The 15,659-nt window shown below is 33.8% G+C and overlaps 1 protein-coding gene across 2 annotated transcripts in view; it reads right to left on the bottom strand.

The window, feature by feature from the left end:
- Positions 1-7,473: 7,473 nt before the first annotated feature.
- Positions 7,474-15,659, bottom strand: part of LOC115971962 (symplekin) — a 32,999-nt gene continuing 24,813 nt past the window's right edge. For both annotated transcript variants that reach the window (XM_031092089.1, XM_031092090.1), the window contains 11 exons: positions 14,511-14,621; positions 14,317-14,400; positions 14,184-14,231; positions 12,992-13,066; positions 12,259-12,354; positions 10,951-11,031; positions 10,803-10,874; positions 10,100-10,144; positions 9,877-9,960; positions 9,688-9,791; positions 7,474-8,140 (listed from right to left, as the gene is read on the bottom strand). In XM_031092089.1, the coding sequence (XP_030947949.1) occupies positions 8,023-8,140; positions 9,688-9,791; positions 9,877-9,960; positions 10,100-10,144; positions 10,803-10,874; positions 10,951-11,031; positions 12,259-12,354; positions 12,992-13,066; positions 14,184-14,231; positions 14,317-14,400; positions 14,511-14,621 (918 nt within the window). In that variant the 3' untranslated portion in view covers positions 7,474-8,022. The remainder of the gene's footprint in view (positions 8,141-9,687; positions 9,792-9,876; positions 9,961-10,099; positions 10,145-10,802; positions 10,875-10,950; positions 11,032-12,258; positions 12,355-12,991; positions 13,067-14,183; positions 14,232-14,316; positions 14,401-14,510; positions 14,622-15,659) is intronic.

Here is a 15,659-nt window from a genome sequence, read left to right as displayed (position 1 = left end):
AGTTATATTCATGAATGAATGAATGAACTCCGTTACTCGTATTTAGAGAGAAAGGATGTTGAACAAGTGAGATTCTGTTGACTTATTATATCTAATTAATAATATGAATTTTAAACATATTATCAACTTAAAAAAGATTCCAGATACGCTATTCTGATTTTGTTTGTATCAACTTTAATTTAAAAACATTAATTTTATATATATATATATATATATATTATATTGCCCAGCTAACAACTCTTTATTTTATTTGGAATTTGGAATGTGATTTTAGACTTGCCGTGGCATAACGTGCTAAGGAATGGGCCACAGAATTGGCACCACCAGCTCTTGATGCTTTGTTATCTGACTCTTCTTTTTTAAATGAATGAAGTTTGATTGGGTTTTAAAAAAAAAAAAAGACTTGCCGTGGCAGGGATGTGCATCTTATAAGTAGCTTTTAGAATGTCAGAGACTGATTATATAGATGCCTCCTCTAATTATCAATTGCATTACAATGCTACTGTCAAAAGAGAAAAAAAATAAAAATAAAAATTGCGTTGCAATGCCCGAATTAACAGCAGAGTTGTTGTTGTTGTTTTTTTTTTTTTAATAATAATAATAATATTATGAAAAAATGAAATATCACTATTTTTTTTAGATACTATTGAGTTTAAATCCAAGACGTCCTATATTAGGATAGATTATTCTTTATCCTCAAGTCAAAGAGCTGGTATTTCATGCACCAGGTGTATGAGACCTGCCTCTCACAAGCAGGTGAGCCCCTATCTCATGCGTTAGACGCATGAGACTTGTCTCTCACAGGCAGTTGGGCCCCACATCTTCAAGTCAAGGAGCTGGTATCTCATGCGCCAGGTGCATAAGACCTACCTCCCACAGGCAGGTGGGACCCTATCTCATGCACCTGGCGCATGAGAGATTTAATCCAAGTCAAGATACCACTTGATTTCTTATTCTTCTTTTGTTTTGTTTTGTTTTGTTTTTTTTTTTTTTTTTTTTTTTTTTTTTTTGTCTATTTTTAAAAGCACCACTTGATTTCTTTTATTGTATAGGCCGAATGAACATTGCTATTGAAGTAATGAATAATTACTCTTCACTTTTATTTAGTAAATGACAACTATATAGTGTTTAAATTTGGTATTGAAGTACTAAATAATTACTCTTCACTTTTATTTAGAAAGTGATATTTATAATGATTTGAACGAGGTGTCCTAAGATCCAGCAAGCCCAACTTGATGTCAGTCCAGGCCTAAAAGCTTTCCTTAAATATTAGAATAACAGCCCATCATTTTAAAACATTTTTTATTATTAATTAAGTTAAATTGTCTTTGTTTAGTGTCTCCTAGGATGAATCAAATTTTATGCTTTATTTCTCCTAGGCAGACAAGTAATTTATTGTGTTTCTAAGTTCCTAAGAGTTATATCTGACTTTAGTCAGATTAAGTGAATGTATTTATTATTATTATTTTTGTTTTCCTATGCTTGGGGGCTATTCCAAACTCTATTTAAGTCTTTGGTTGAATCAAATAAAATTCAAAGTGTATTTTTAGATAAAAAAACCTTGTGTTTTTCAGAAGATGGATTTCTTCTAAATTATCTCTTATCCCTTGGGTGGATTCTTTTGCGTGGCTAGTATCGGTTTTGTATCTCTTGGGTTGTGTTAATCTGTTTCCCATAGAATGGTGAGCCAAAATAGTTTGGTATACTTTTGGGTGGTGTTATCTGTATTTCTTTGGGTTTACTTTGGTAGTGAGCTTATCTATCCTTTAAATTAATAAGCGTTTTTTCTCATCCCATAAAACTAGAAAATATAAAATTTATTTATCCAGCCTAATTCCATTTATCATATTGGTTAAGTTTGCGTTGCCCCTTACGAATCCGATATCATGATTTCATTTGGAATGCTAGAAATAAATTTTACTTTGAAGATGTCCAAATGTATCCCCACTATTATCTTGAAAGGAGCAACTTTGGTTATCAGGATCCCAATTCAGATCTTAGGGCCTTAAGATTCTAAGATCCTACATCCCTAAAACGTCCTGAATCTTTTTGGGATTTGTACTGAAGTGGAATCTGTGTGGGATCTCGGTTCGGATCTTAGGATCTTATAGAATTGCAATCCCACAACGATACCAAAGATCCTATTCTATGAAGAAAAATTCAATTTGTTTTGCTTATTTCGAGCCTCCAAATGGAACCCAAAGGCACCAAACTGACAAAAAAAAAAAAAATACTAAACAAATCAGTCTAACCGCCCTAACTCAAATTGAAAAAGAAAAAAGAAAAAAGAAAACGAAGTCTCACCTAACTCTAACCTATTTGAGAAAATCACATAAAATAGAAGAGACTAGAAAGTAGAGAGTTGAAAGTGAGTGCGAGAAAGATAAAGAAGTTCGTGCTACTATTAGTAATGAATTTGAGTTTGGTGATGCCAATAAAAATGAAGTGAATGAACCTCCAAATGAAACATTAAGAGATTTTGATGATTATCTAATTGATGATGCGGGTCATGTAACTGCTAACAATTAACATGTCAATTAAAAAAAAAAAATTGCACAAATATCCATGCTTTTAGTCAAAAAGTATTTCATAGTATTTTCTAACTAAGATATCTAGAATTCAAAAAAAAAAAAAAACACTTAAAATGTATTAAAAAAATGTGCACAATATATCTATCTAATTTTACTTTTATCAACTACAAATAAACCTTCAACCATCTTTTTCTTTATTACTATAACAAGGAGACTTATTTTACTCAATGAATCCTACACTAGGAAGAAGTATGTTTTCAACCAACTTTGAGTAATGAGATAAATTATAAATATAAGGATTAAGCTATTTCCACGTCCTATTGTCAATAACAGTTGAAAACTTATGTATTTTACTAAATTACCCCCATTAATAATCCTAGTTAACACCTCCTCTCTAATAGGGATGACAAATAGGAGGGCGATTGGATCATGGGTAAAAATTCCTACCACGTCAGAACCTTCTTCAGGGTAGGACAAATTTGCAAAGTAGTTGGGACGAAACTAGTATAGGTCGGGGGTAGAATAGATTCAGATGTATTTTGTTCATCCCTAATAAGATGGTTTCAACATTAATCTGGTAGAGAGATGAATGATAAATGGGAGGAACAGTTGTAAGTATGCTAAAAGAGAAAATTATACAATATTCCAATAATACAATAATATTATACCCCATTCTCTAACAAGAATAGTGGGAGGAAGAGGTACGATGTTATTGTGATATCAGAATATTTATTTAATTACTAGTGCTAAAAGAAAAGGAAAGAAAATAAGGAGAATGCGACTATTTTGGAGAATGGTAATAGAATATGCAAAGAAAAAAATTTATAAACAATATGTATAAAAAAGATTAAATTATATATATATATATATATATAATTTATAGGGCATGAAATTATATATATAGACACACACATTCAAGAGGGTGGGCTGAGCAAAGCTCATCCCCATCTCGCCACCTATTTGAGACGGGAAAACTTGCGTGGGTTAGAACAGATCAGATAGGGCATGAAATTTTTGTCATCCCTACTTCTCGGCCTCATTTGGTGCACATCAGTTACTAGAACTATAACAACTTCGTCCCAACTTTGTCTTCATCACCAACCGAATGTGGAACTTCAACTTCACCAGAGGGACTGTACAAGCTCCATTACATAAACAAAAACAAAAACAAAACCAAAAAAATACAAGGAAAAAAAAATAAAACCATACACTCGGTGTTACACCTCTTTCTCACATTAAAAGATTCACTTTTTATATTATATATATGAAAGGAACGTGTAGTCTATTGATTATATAAACTAAATAATTTCACATTCACTACTATTCTGAGATTTAAAAAAAAAAAAAAAAAACCAGTATTCGTTTCTGATTCTGTTAGTTTTTATTTTTTATTGCTGAATTTCTAATTCTATTAGTTAGAAGTTTAATAAAATGAGATTATGATAAGTCGGCATCAATGGTCAATATATGGATGTATTGTTTGACATCAATCCAATTCTGCCTTCCTAATATAGCTGCGAGTGTGCTTTGTGCTTCTTTCTGTATTATAGGAAATCTTCAAACGGGTTCTCTTTCTTCTTCTATTGCTTTTGTTTTTTTTTTCTTTTTTGAGTGTGGTAGGTATAAGTGGAATTTTTCTCGTTTATATATATATATATACACACATTTTAGGTTTTGTATATAATATATCATTGGTAACAGTCCACTGTATGACAATGATGTTCTTCTCCATATACCCTTGGAAACAGTCCACCTTTATAACAATGACAATGAGATTCAACCATAAGGGGGCAACCTTGTTTATTTTATTGTCACCAAGATGGATAGGAACTGAAATCTCTGTGATTTTAAGCTCAATTATCTACATCTTCATATGATATATGATAGCCTAGCGAAATAGCAATAAAACTTTTATAGTCATTTGTAATTCGTGGTCTAATTAGACAACATCGTGCTTAAAACATAAGAGTTGCTAAAAGTCAATTATATGGAAGTTATATAATTTGTCAATTTATTTTGATATAAAACATTTAAAAAAAACAAACAAACTGAATAATACCAAAAAAAAGAGCAGAATGAGTATTTCTGTATTTGACCTGGTTTGATGTCGAAGGCATGAAACATCAATAATGCTCTTGTGACTTCCAAGTCACTACCTCCCCTTTTGGTAGAGTCATTTACGCAACACTTCTTTCTAATTGTGATCAATCCTCAAGGTTTGACCCTCTCCAATTAGTTTTGTCCAAAAAAATAAATAAGCAATAAAATCTTGACACGTTAGCATTTCATTCATATGAATAACAGTTTTGTGTTTCTGATTGATAAAATAAATCGTTTATGTGAAAATTTTTAAACTATAATATAAATATATATCTAATGTAATTGATAGTAATATGTTTTGCGCTTGATTTTTTTTAATGTGATCCAATCCTTTTGAGCCCCAGAAAATAGAAAGAAAGGAGGACAAAACTGAGCCAGCTGAAATAAGGGCATGGAGCTGTCTTCTTTCAATTAGGTGCTGAGAATCATACATGAAACCCAGAAGATAAGTTACAACTGCAACCTCCCGCCACCACCGAGGTGCTGTGGTCTAGTGGTGTTAGGTGATGCACAAAGAGTTGCGCCAAGGGTGAGGTCCCATGTTCGAGTCTGAATATGGACTTGCGTGGGGTTGCCTTCCTTGGCAGCCTAGGATCGCTAGTGCCCCTCATGGGGCTGGGGAAGTTATAGCTCACCGGTCCCCTTGCACCCTAGCAGGGCCCGGACCCTGGCGGGTAGGGTGCTATTATGGTCACGTCCAGGTAGAATTGCCATGTTGGTCGCCCCCCCTCTATCCATTTTTTCATTCAGCAAAAAAAAAAAAAAAAAAAAAAACTGCAACCTCTCGCCAAATCTACATATTTCTTTTCTGAAGCCCCATAATTCACAAAAAAAATCAAACAAACTCTCTCACACATCACTATAAGAGACATGAGAATTTCACAACCGATCACGCAAATTCTCACTCTTTGCTGCATGAATCCACTTTCAAGAGTTCTCAATCTTCAAAATCATAAGAAACTTCTTAGAGCTACAAAGAAGTTTATGACATAATCAGGTAGGTACAAGAGTGAAAAACTAAAGAACTTCCCCTCCCCCCCCCACAAAAAAAAAAATGGTCATTTAGCATGATGTTGATTTATTACCAAGATTATTAAGTACAACGAATGTAGCTTATCAACTATCCTTATAAATTTACGCCGTAATGGTAGCTAGAAGACGCGCGCGCACATTAGCAATTGAAGGACACAATCAAGGGTCCTCCTCCTAAGATTTTCCCTTAGGGAAGCATCAAGAAACATTTAAATGCTACTTTATTAGCTGCATTTTGTAAACAAATTCACAGTTTGTTAACCCTTTTTTTATTATTTAAATAATACTCCTATATATTTGTTCAACTTTCTTTAAGGTAAAAGCGAATATATATTTGTTCAACTTTCTTTAATGAATTTCCTTTTTTCACCCAAAAAAAAAAAAAAAAAAAAGAACCCCAGAAGATAGACCCAGTAAAGCCTGCCCACAGATTGATCACATGCAAAGAGTCCTTGGGGTTGGATTAGTTACAAATTGACCCATGTGTTATCAATTTTGTATTATTGACCTCTGAGATTTAAGAATTATCTGAATTGACTCTTCCATCTTAATTTATGTTGATTATAACTGATAAAACATGGTCATATAGTATGCACGTATCCACTTTACTTGAAGAAAGGAAATCATTTTTAAAATAATACATGCATAGCACATGGTCATTTTCTGTCAATTACTATATAGTTAACGGAACTGAAATGGATGAGTCAACTTAGATAATCTTAAACTTCTAGGTCAATAATATAAAGTTGATAGCATAGGGATCATTTTGCAATTGACCTTGCACTTGGAAGAAGTAGAAAAAAGAATAAATATGGTGATAATTTGATTACCCCTGGGATCTTTTTGCATTTTGCCCATAAATTTTTTTAACCCGTCTCTAAATGACTAAATGTTGGGCAATTTGTTGGAGACAGATATTCGGTAAACTGTGTATTTTAGCAACAAAATAGAAATAGTTTGATGATTTCAAGATATACAACAGAAAAGATAAATTACAACTCATCCTCTCATAGTTTGATCCGATTACAATTTAGTTTATCAACTTTAAATTATAACATTTAACTTCTAAGGTATAAAATAAATTGAAGTCATTATCGTTTGAGCCAAAATAAGGGTTTTTTTTCACATGTAGACCGTGTGCAACTTTATGAGAATATGAGAGTTCCTGGAAAAAGACACAAAAGTACTCCTTATTAGGTCAAATATAATTATAATTATTTAACTAATTGTGAAAGGATCCATCCATAACAAGGAGGTAAATTGTAATTTATCCTATTAAAGAATTGAGGGGTATTTCGTCCATAAAATGTAAAATGTTAATTTAGAAAAAATCTTAACAATTTCTATATCAAATATATAACAATTAAAGGTTTGCAGACTAAATTATGATAGGACACAAACCATAAATTATAATTTACCAAGTAGGTGCAAATTGATTCAATTTTAAGGGTAAAATAAAATTTTCACCCATTGCTAAAAGCTATTTTTGTTAAATGTCAAAAACTTATTGCCAAACACGGCCTAACTTATCGGACATGAGTCCAACCCGTATTTGATTCATACTCAGGCGACAGTTCATCACTTATTCAGAGAGTATCGGATCTATATATGCATGATCTACTTTATTGCTATCACTCACAAAATCAGCCCTTTAACATTATTTCAGCTGGGCCCACTATCATGAGCACACAGCTTGATTTTTAAGTGGGAAAAGACACACAATCTCACCCCTTTAATCAGGGGCTCCATACCTAAGCAAAGGGGACCATTGGTGGCTTCAACTGAGCAGCTATCCAACATAATGCGTATCGATTTAAAACCTTCCCCAGATTTGGCATTAGAAAAAATAAAATGGAAGATTGTAGACAAAGAATTGAGAGATAATTGTCAAAAATTACAACCTATGTTACAAAAGGGGGCCGGTGACGGCTTCAACTATATCTATTCAAAGTGACATGACTACTTAACCTACCCCAAACCAGGCAGAAAGTTTTAAAAAAAAAAAAAAATGGAAATAATGAAACTACACAAGAAAATGGAAATAAAAATATAAAAATACATATATTAAAAATTTACAACTATAGTACATTCCTTAGAGCAGCTTTAGCAAGGAGGATTCTTTTGGATTGGCAGCTCCTTGACAGAATTGCAAAATCCCAGATCACAGGACTGATATATATATATATATATATATATATCCATCAAGGTTCCACGGTTCAACAGTCATATATCCAAGCCCCATCAGCTGCTCTATGATTAATAAATTTGTTCCCGACAACTGGAACCACGGGATTGGGACTTACGTCCCAACTGCTCTATAAACAGCTGGTCAATTGTTAAACTCCAAGCTCTCTACTAATCACGTTGATGTTGCTCCTCGAACTGAAGAACTTGAGTCAGCAGAGTGCAAAGATGATGGGAGATAAGGTTGTTGCATATGGGTTTCATTTGCAATACCAAGAACCGCTAACATTGATCTGCCAAAATACAAACCTGAAAAGTTAGCTAAAATAACATCAAAATGAAAATGAAGTAACAGAAGGATAAAACCACGGAGAATACCTGATTTATTGACAAAGTTATTTGACAGTTAACAAGAGAGAACCATATTAGATTTCAAAAAAGTATTCTCATTACAAGAAACCAAGGTTCCCATAACCTTTTCCCTGTTAAATGTCCATATTCTACAACTTCAGTAGCAAAAGAAATGCTTGATTATATACAGAATCAGGACCTGGAAGCTGATAACTTAAGAGCGCATTGAATGAGTACACAACTATGCAATAAGTCAAAGGATGTTTTATCCTTTAGTGATTAAGATCCCAAGACACCGCTAAAACATGTGTTGTTTTAGAGTTTTGCATATCTGCATCAGCTCGCTATTATCATTTTCATCCCCAGAGCCAGTAATCTATCTTATTAATTTTCCTTTGACAAGTAAATACTCATTAGTAAGAGAGACATCCAAGAACAAAGGATGGCTAAAAGAGTCCCTAAAAAAAGGTTACAATCTGAAATTTAAACAATCAGAAAAATCAAGGAGGAAGATGGGATGGTGCCTAAAGCCAACATGGTGCCATAAAATCATTTCAAGAAAGAAGACACTTACCCCAAAAAAAAAAGGAAAAAAGAAAGAAAGGACTTCACTTTGTACCAATTATCACTTTCACAAACATATTAAGTATTATTACACTTCTAGTGCCGTATTTCAACCCAAGGCTGCAATTCTATCATCATCAGGAGAACATTACCTGATCTGTCTACTGGAAAGATCAAGCACAAACTGAAACAAAAATAATACTGACCACTTTGTGACAAAACATCGGTGCTAATTCAAAGAAATCAAACTGCAAGCATGTGTGGGTAATAAATGTCTTCAGTTTGTACCATTTTATTCATGCTTCCACAAACATATTAACTATTACACTTCTAACCAAATTTCAACCTAAGGCTGCAATTATAAATTTTAAATTTCAGCAGTTAACTTGATTGATCTTCTTCATGAATTAAACCCACTTTAATGACCAGAATATCACCCTATGCTAAGCTTTAAAAAGGTCAACTGAGCTACAATTTGATTGAGTATTAAGGCTGCAATTATAAATTTTAAATTTCTGCAGTTAACTTGATTGATCTTCTTCATGAATTAAACCCACTTTAATGACCAGAATATCACTCTATGCTAAGCTTTAAAAAGGTCAACTGAGCTACAATTTGATTGAGTATGATGCAGATAGACTCTCCTTCACAGTAAAGGGAAAGCCAATACCTTATGACCCCTTGAATAAATTAAATGGTAAAGAAATATGATAGATAATAACTTAAATTCACTGAAATAACATATTGTTAATACACAGCCCTTTTTTTGTTTTGTTTTGGGAAAGGGGGGGGGGGGGGGGAGATTAAAAAAAAATTTATAGTAGTATAGGAAATGTCCCCAAAAATTCTAGCTAAACAAAAGGCAGCAACTAGCAGGTTTCCTTGACACAGGTTGTGCTGTTAATCAGATCTAAGAAAACTGTACCTAGGAACTGAACTTCTAATACTTGGCTGGCTTGCATGAGCAGTAAGTGGACCTCTAAGGTTAGAATATTTGCTCAGAGCGCTTTCAAGTTGTGGTGGTGGTAACTGCAAGGAACAAAATTTGGGTGGGGCGCTTAGTGAAAATACCACAAGGCAATAAGCACTCCTGATAATTTATATTACATGATACCTGTAACAATACATCAAAAGAATGTGGCTGCGTCTGAGACACACATTTCAGAAAGCCAACCCACAGTTTTGGCATTCTCCACACCTGCACTCAATAGGTACGTATAAAATCAGTTGTTCCATAATTATGCTTGATAATCAGAATTGTAAAACATAGAGCAAGCTTGATTAAATTTTTTATTTGTATGTTTCAAAAAACCTAATTGTATGTTGAGGGAGTGTACCTGTCTAGTCACAAGTTTGGAAAGAATCTCCATAACAAAATCAACCTAAATAGAGAAACCAGATTGTTATTTATAATTTGCATCTACCACACATAGACAAACAATACATTCACATTCAGTGGGATACTTCATGTCATTAATAGTGACAAATGCCACCACAATAACAAAGCTTAGTCCCATGTATGTAGGGGATGCCCCAACTTTTATCTATAACAGATCCATTCATATGAAATTTAATAAAAATTTACGTTAGCCATCAACCTACCACAGCCCTCTCTTTTTTCCAGGCTTGCGACTAACTGTGAGCAAAATATACGACACAAACTACCAACACGTGGAGAGAAAATCATATTTAAAAAACCTACTGAGCTATGTAAATGGATAGATACACCCAAAATGCTTGTTACTTTGGTTTAAGGCCAAAAATAAGTAGAAAATTTTTTTGGTAAGTAAAAATTCATTAACAGAAAGAAGCAAAAAATCTTCTAAAAAATTTCCCCAAAAAATAACCTGATCACCATCATGCAATGAAGTAGAAAGAAAATTTCACAAAGCCCATATTTTCAACAAACCCAAGATATATGACTCTAAATCTTGAAATTACAGATTTTACCAAGAAGCCAGTCCTGAAATCATTCTCTAACATAAACTCAGCATAGTAAATAGACATACTAATGTAACATATAGAGGGGAAAAATCTTACCAGTGTAGGAAAAGCATCAATTGCCTGAATCACAGTTCTCATGAAAAGAAGAGGTAGAGGAGTTTGATCAACCTGAAAAATACAACTACCACTTACACAGAACTGAAAATAGAGTACATCAACCAGATCATAAATGACAAACACGTACCATATGGTTCAATGCCTTTGCCAAGACCTGCTGTGTGAAAACTGTTCGTTGCTCAAAACAGGCTGAGCAAACATCTGTAATCTGAAAACATGAAATGGAAGTATTAAAAAAACATATATAAATAACAATTAATGCAGTGCACGGTAGATACATGGGACAACCACTTTAATACCTGTAAATGAGATGCAAAATGCATAATGCAGCTGATATTTAACAATTAACAAAAATCGGAACTCCTACTAGCTAAATTGAAGCATTGTGCCATCCACTCCATAATTAAATCATATCAAGAATTTGTGCTACATTTTGAGCAGGGCCAAAAAGCATCCGACCCATTAGGAACCCAACCACTGGGTTTGCATGGTCCAAGTTTCAAGCCAAAAGCTATGTTGTGTGGCTTGCGCCATGGGCTTTCTAATTAAATTGGAATTTTGGGCACTTAAAACCAAAATGAATGAAACTTCTTGGGGATATCAAGATTAATGAGTGGCCACAGTTAAAAAAGGTTAAATAATAACAAACACCTTCTTCAGAAGATGTGACAGCAATTGACAACCGATGAGCAAAGATGTCTACCAGCAATTGCAACAAAGCATTAGTCGGAGACTAATTTGATCGAAATTGGTGGCACCAAAGGACCGAAAGAAAATATCACACTGGAATAGGAAGTGAGAAAACATATGATTGCTAGAGAAAGTTTAGGGGGTATATAACTTTAAAATGAACTAAATGGCAAAAAAAGGAACTATAAAGTCGCCTTCAAGTGATGAGGAATGAGGAATGGCGAAGCACTGCATTTAACATTGTAAATTTTAAGTCAATAACATTAATATTCTCATTTATTACAGATTATTATATTTAATATAATTTTATTGGAAAAGATATCCAAATTTTGTTATTAAATAAATGTTGCAAAGAAAGTATTATTCAACCTATCTTTAACTCCTAAACTAACACCAACTTATCCTGAGCTAGGTTTAATCTGTCACTCCTAAGGTAACAGGTAGGTGAGACTGGAATCTTAGCACCCACTTAAACCCCAGGATTACACTAGGTGCCTTACTCGATACGCCCAAATTTCATTCTAAACTCGTCCTTTTCACTTATATATACAATCAGGACCACTTTTACAACATCAAAAGACTACAAGATTATATTAAGTGAAAATTGGGACAGAAGGCAGAAGCATGCAGGATGGGCACAATATGAATATGCAGTTCAAATGTTATCTTAATAGTCTTAACATATGGAAAACATAAGGCTTGCATCACGTATAAAAACAAGTACTTTTAAATATAGAAGACATGCCTTTTTAAGTGCAAGGCCATCTTTCTCAGGAACAATGTGATGGATGGCAACCAACACTTCCACAGGTGTTAAAGCTGGACCCATATGAGCTGAACCCTGCCATGAACAAATATTAACTCTCAGCAACTTTTGTTGACTTGGGGTAGGGGAGGGGGAAAATAAAATAACACTATATATATGTGTGTGTGCGTGCCCGCGCATGTGAAGCAAATGCTATCATACTGCTAAATGAATTAAATGTGAAGTAATGAGAAATAAACAAATGAAGCATAATCTAATAATTTCAATTCTGGACTGAAATTCTGATTGAACAAGTGCATGAGACAAGCAATTAATTGCATTAGATGCATAAATGATCAACACAAGCAACCTGCTCTTTCTTTTTGTAAATTGGTAAAATGCATGCGCACCTAGTGGGTCTTGAACCCACTACCTCACCCAACACCTAACACAAGCAAATTATTCATAACATCCAGACATACGTTCAGAAGTTTTCAAGAATAATCTAAAAGGTTATGGAGCCTTTACTTAAGCTCAGTCACAACTAGAATCAATTTACCGTTTACCTTCTAACAGAGAAATCAACAGAAGAGTACAGATTTCAAATATGTTAAGGTCCCAATCTTAAGAACAAAACTACATGTCAAGGAATCCAATGAAAAGGGAGAAAATAAGAGTTCTCTCTTTATGTTTCCATTATGAATTATCAAAAATTGAGCATTCACATTTTTACCTGCAGTATGTGAGCAAGTGCCGTCTGGAACTTTTCTAATGGAAGTTCAACAAGCCGAGGGAAAATAGGTAAAACCTGCTAGCATAAAATGATTAACATCCACACATGAAAACATCCAAGTCAAGTAAATAATACATCAAAGTTCAACAATGCAGCTACTTTTTTGCAACAACAACAACAACAACAACAACAACAATAATAATAATAATAATAATAATTATTATTATTATTATTATTATTATTATTACGAGGAACAGCCAGACCCCATTTAGTGGTGCCCCAATAAACCCCAGATTCCTACAGTAGCCGGTAAACCACCGGTATCGAGTGAAACCCAGGACTCAAATACAAGACCTCAAATTATAACACCACTAAGGCTTCCATTTGAGGCATACTCTTGTGCGGACTGTGATGAGTGAGTATTACTTCTTAGCCAGTGTTTAAGGACCGATGAGAATGCTATTCTTTCACTAAAATGACATTCCTGTGAATAAAAATCATCTTGAAGATTTTCTTTTCCCTTATAAAATTTCATAATGAGTCTTGTCTTCAGTAAGATCCAGATCCAAGTGCATTAGGGGACACCTTTGGGTTCATCTTAGAAGGCTCATGTAGTGAGAAATAATGTATGTCAAAAAATGTAGTGCGAAATAATATGATCAAAAGAATAGAGTTAACCTCAACATGGAGAGTTTAATGACCAATGGACACTGCACTTGGTAAGAAGACCCCATGTAGTCTATGGAGCACCAATAGCAATGGAATGGACAAGATCATTACTCCAGTGTCATTAAGTTTGTGGTGAGGGATGCCAAAGAATCAGCTTTGGCATATAGTGTGATGTGGGGAAGCCTTTAGGATTTATTTCCTGATTTGTTCTCGATTACCAATGATAAAGAAACATGGGTAGAGTCTCATTTAGTTTCTTCAGGGAAGGAGTGTATCGAGCTTGAAATTTAGATTTGTGCATGCATTCCATGATTGGAAATTATATCTTATAAATTATAATTCCCCATCCCCCACCCCAAGTCAACAAAATTAACCAACACAATTGGATAACTTGACTTTAAAAAATGAAAATAAAATTTAACCAACACTTCAAGTTAATAATTAATTTTACATTTTAGAGCGAAATCGACACATACAATCATATAATAAGTAAATATAATAATAAAAAAATGGTGAAACAAACCTCATTTTTGGAAAGTGAAGACAACATTGGAATAAGAATTGTGACATCCTGCAAAGAACAATAGTCTCTGTGAGGACCAAGATGCAAAATTTTTACATTGGTAACAGAAGAAACTTTTAATCATAAGAAAAACCTTTAATTTAGTTTCATATAAATGTTTAACAGTGGCTATCAGATCAGAAGAAGGCGTCGTCTCTTGAGTCAATATTTCCAACACCTTGCCAGAAAAACAAAACCACTATCAGCATCATTCATGTGCAGAATATCTGAGAATAAAAGAATGGTTCAAGGTTAAAACAGCTTACAAAAACTATAAAGGGAACCTACCAGTGTCAACAGATTTTCACTCCCTTGAGGTGGATCTGATATTATATGGAGCAATTCAGAACAAGATGACCCTAGGGACCTTATAAGAATAGGGATATGGCGATGGAAAGCCTGCACCACCCAAATAGGTTATAGAGTCATAATTAATGTGTACATATAGTTAATATACATACATACATACGTGTGTGTGTGTGTGTCACATTTATTATGTAAAATTTGTCAAACAAGGCCTAGTTTAATGGAAATGACAGAAGGTTTATGTTACATTAGCAAGCATGCAGCCAATCTAGCAAGATCTCTCAAACTTTTGACCACATATAAATAAATGATCGAGTATAGTTATTTCCATAAAATTGGTATTCCTTAATCCCATCTCCAATGAACAAAATTATGTTACCACAATAGACAGGAAAAACAGTAGTGGCACTATTCAGTTTAACAAGTTTGGAATTAACAACAGGTAACTGCTAATTTCTTTCTTTCTTTTGTTTTTTGTTTTTTTTTTTTAATTTTTTATATGTAAGAGAATAATTTATTAGAAAGAAGGAACGCTTAAACTCAAGCACCCTTAAAGATTACAAATGAACACTCATGAGGTCCAAAAAATGGACAATAGAACTACAAGACACCCCTCAATAACAACATATTATTAAAAATAAAAATATATATAGTAAAAAAAAAAATTCTCAAAAAGCTATTCTTCATATCTTGCATAGATTGCGCTTCGTTCTCCAAAGTCTGGCAATTCCTCTCTCTCAAATTAACCCGCATAATGCAATGTGGTGTAGCTTGCTACACAACCCTATTATGATGACTTCCAAACACCCCTCTCTAGAAGGTTACCAAAATCAAGACTTGGCCTGGCAATACCCAAAGTACCCCACAAGCCGCAAATGAAAAAGACCACAGCTTTCTAGCAATAGTGTGATGCAGCAACAAGTGCTCAATTGTTTTACTACTGCCATTATACATCACACACCTATTAACAACCACTAGCTTCTGTTTAACAAGATTATCTATACTCAGTATGGAATTCAAAACTGTTGTCCATACGAAAAAAGCTACCTTATGAAACTTAACCACCCCAAACACCTTTCCAAGGGCAGGAGTTAGGTGGGCAAGTATGCGTAATAGGATCAAACACTAAAC

Source organism: Quercus lobata, chromosome 12 (assembly GCF_001633185.2).
Source record: "Quercus lobata isolate SW786 chromosome 12, ValleyOak3.0 Primary Assembly, whole genome shotgun sequence".
Lineage (NCBI taxonomy): Eukaryota > Viridiplantae > Streptophyta > Magnoliopsida > Fagales > Fagaceae > Quercus > Quercus lobata.
This window is presented reverse-complemented; position numbering and strand designations above follow the sequence as displayed.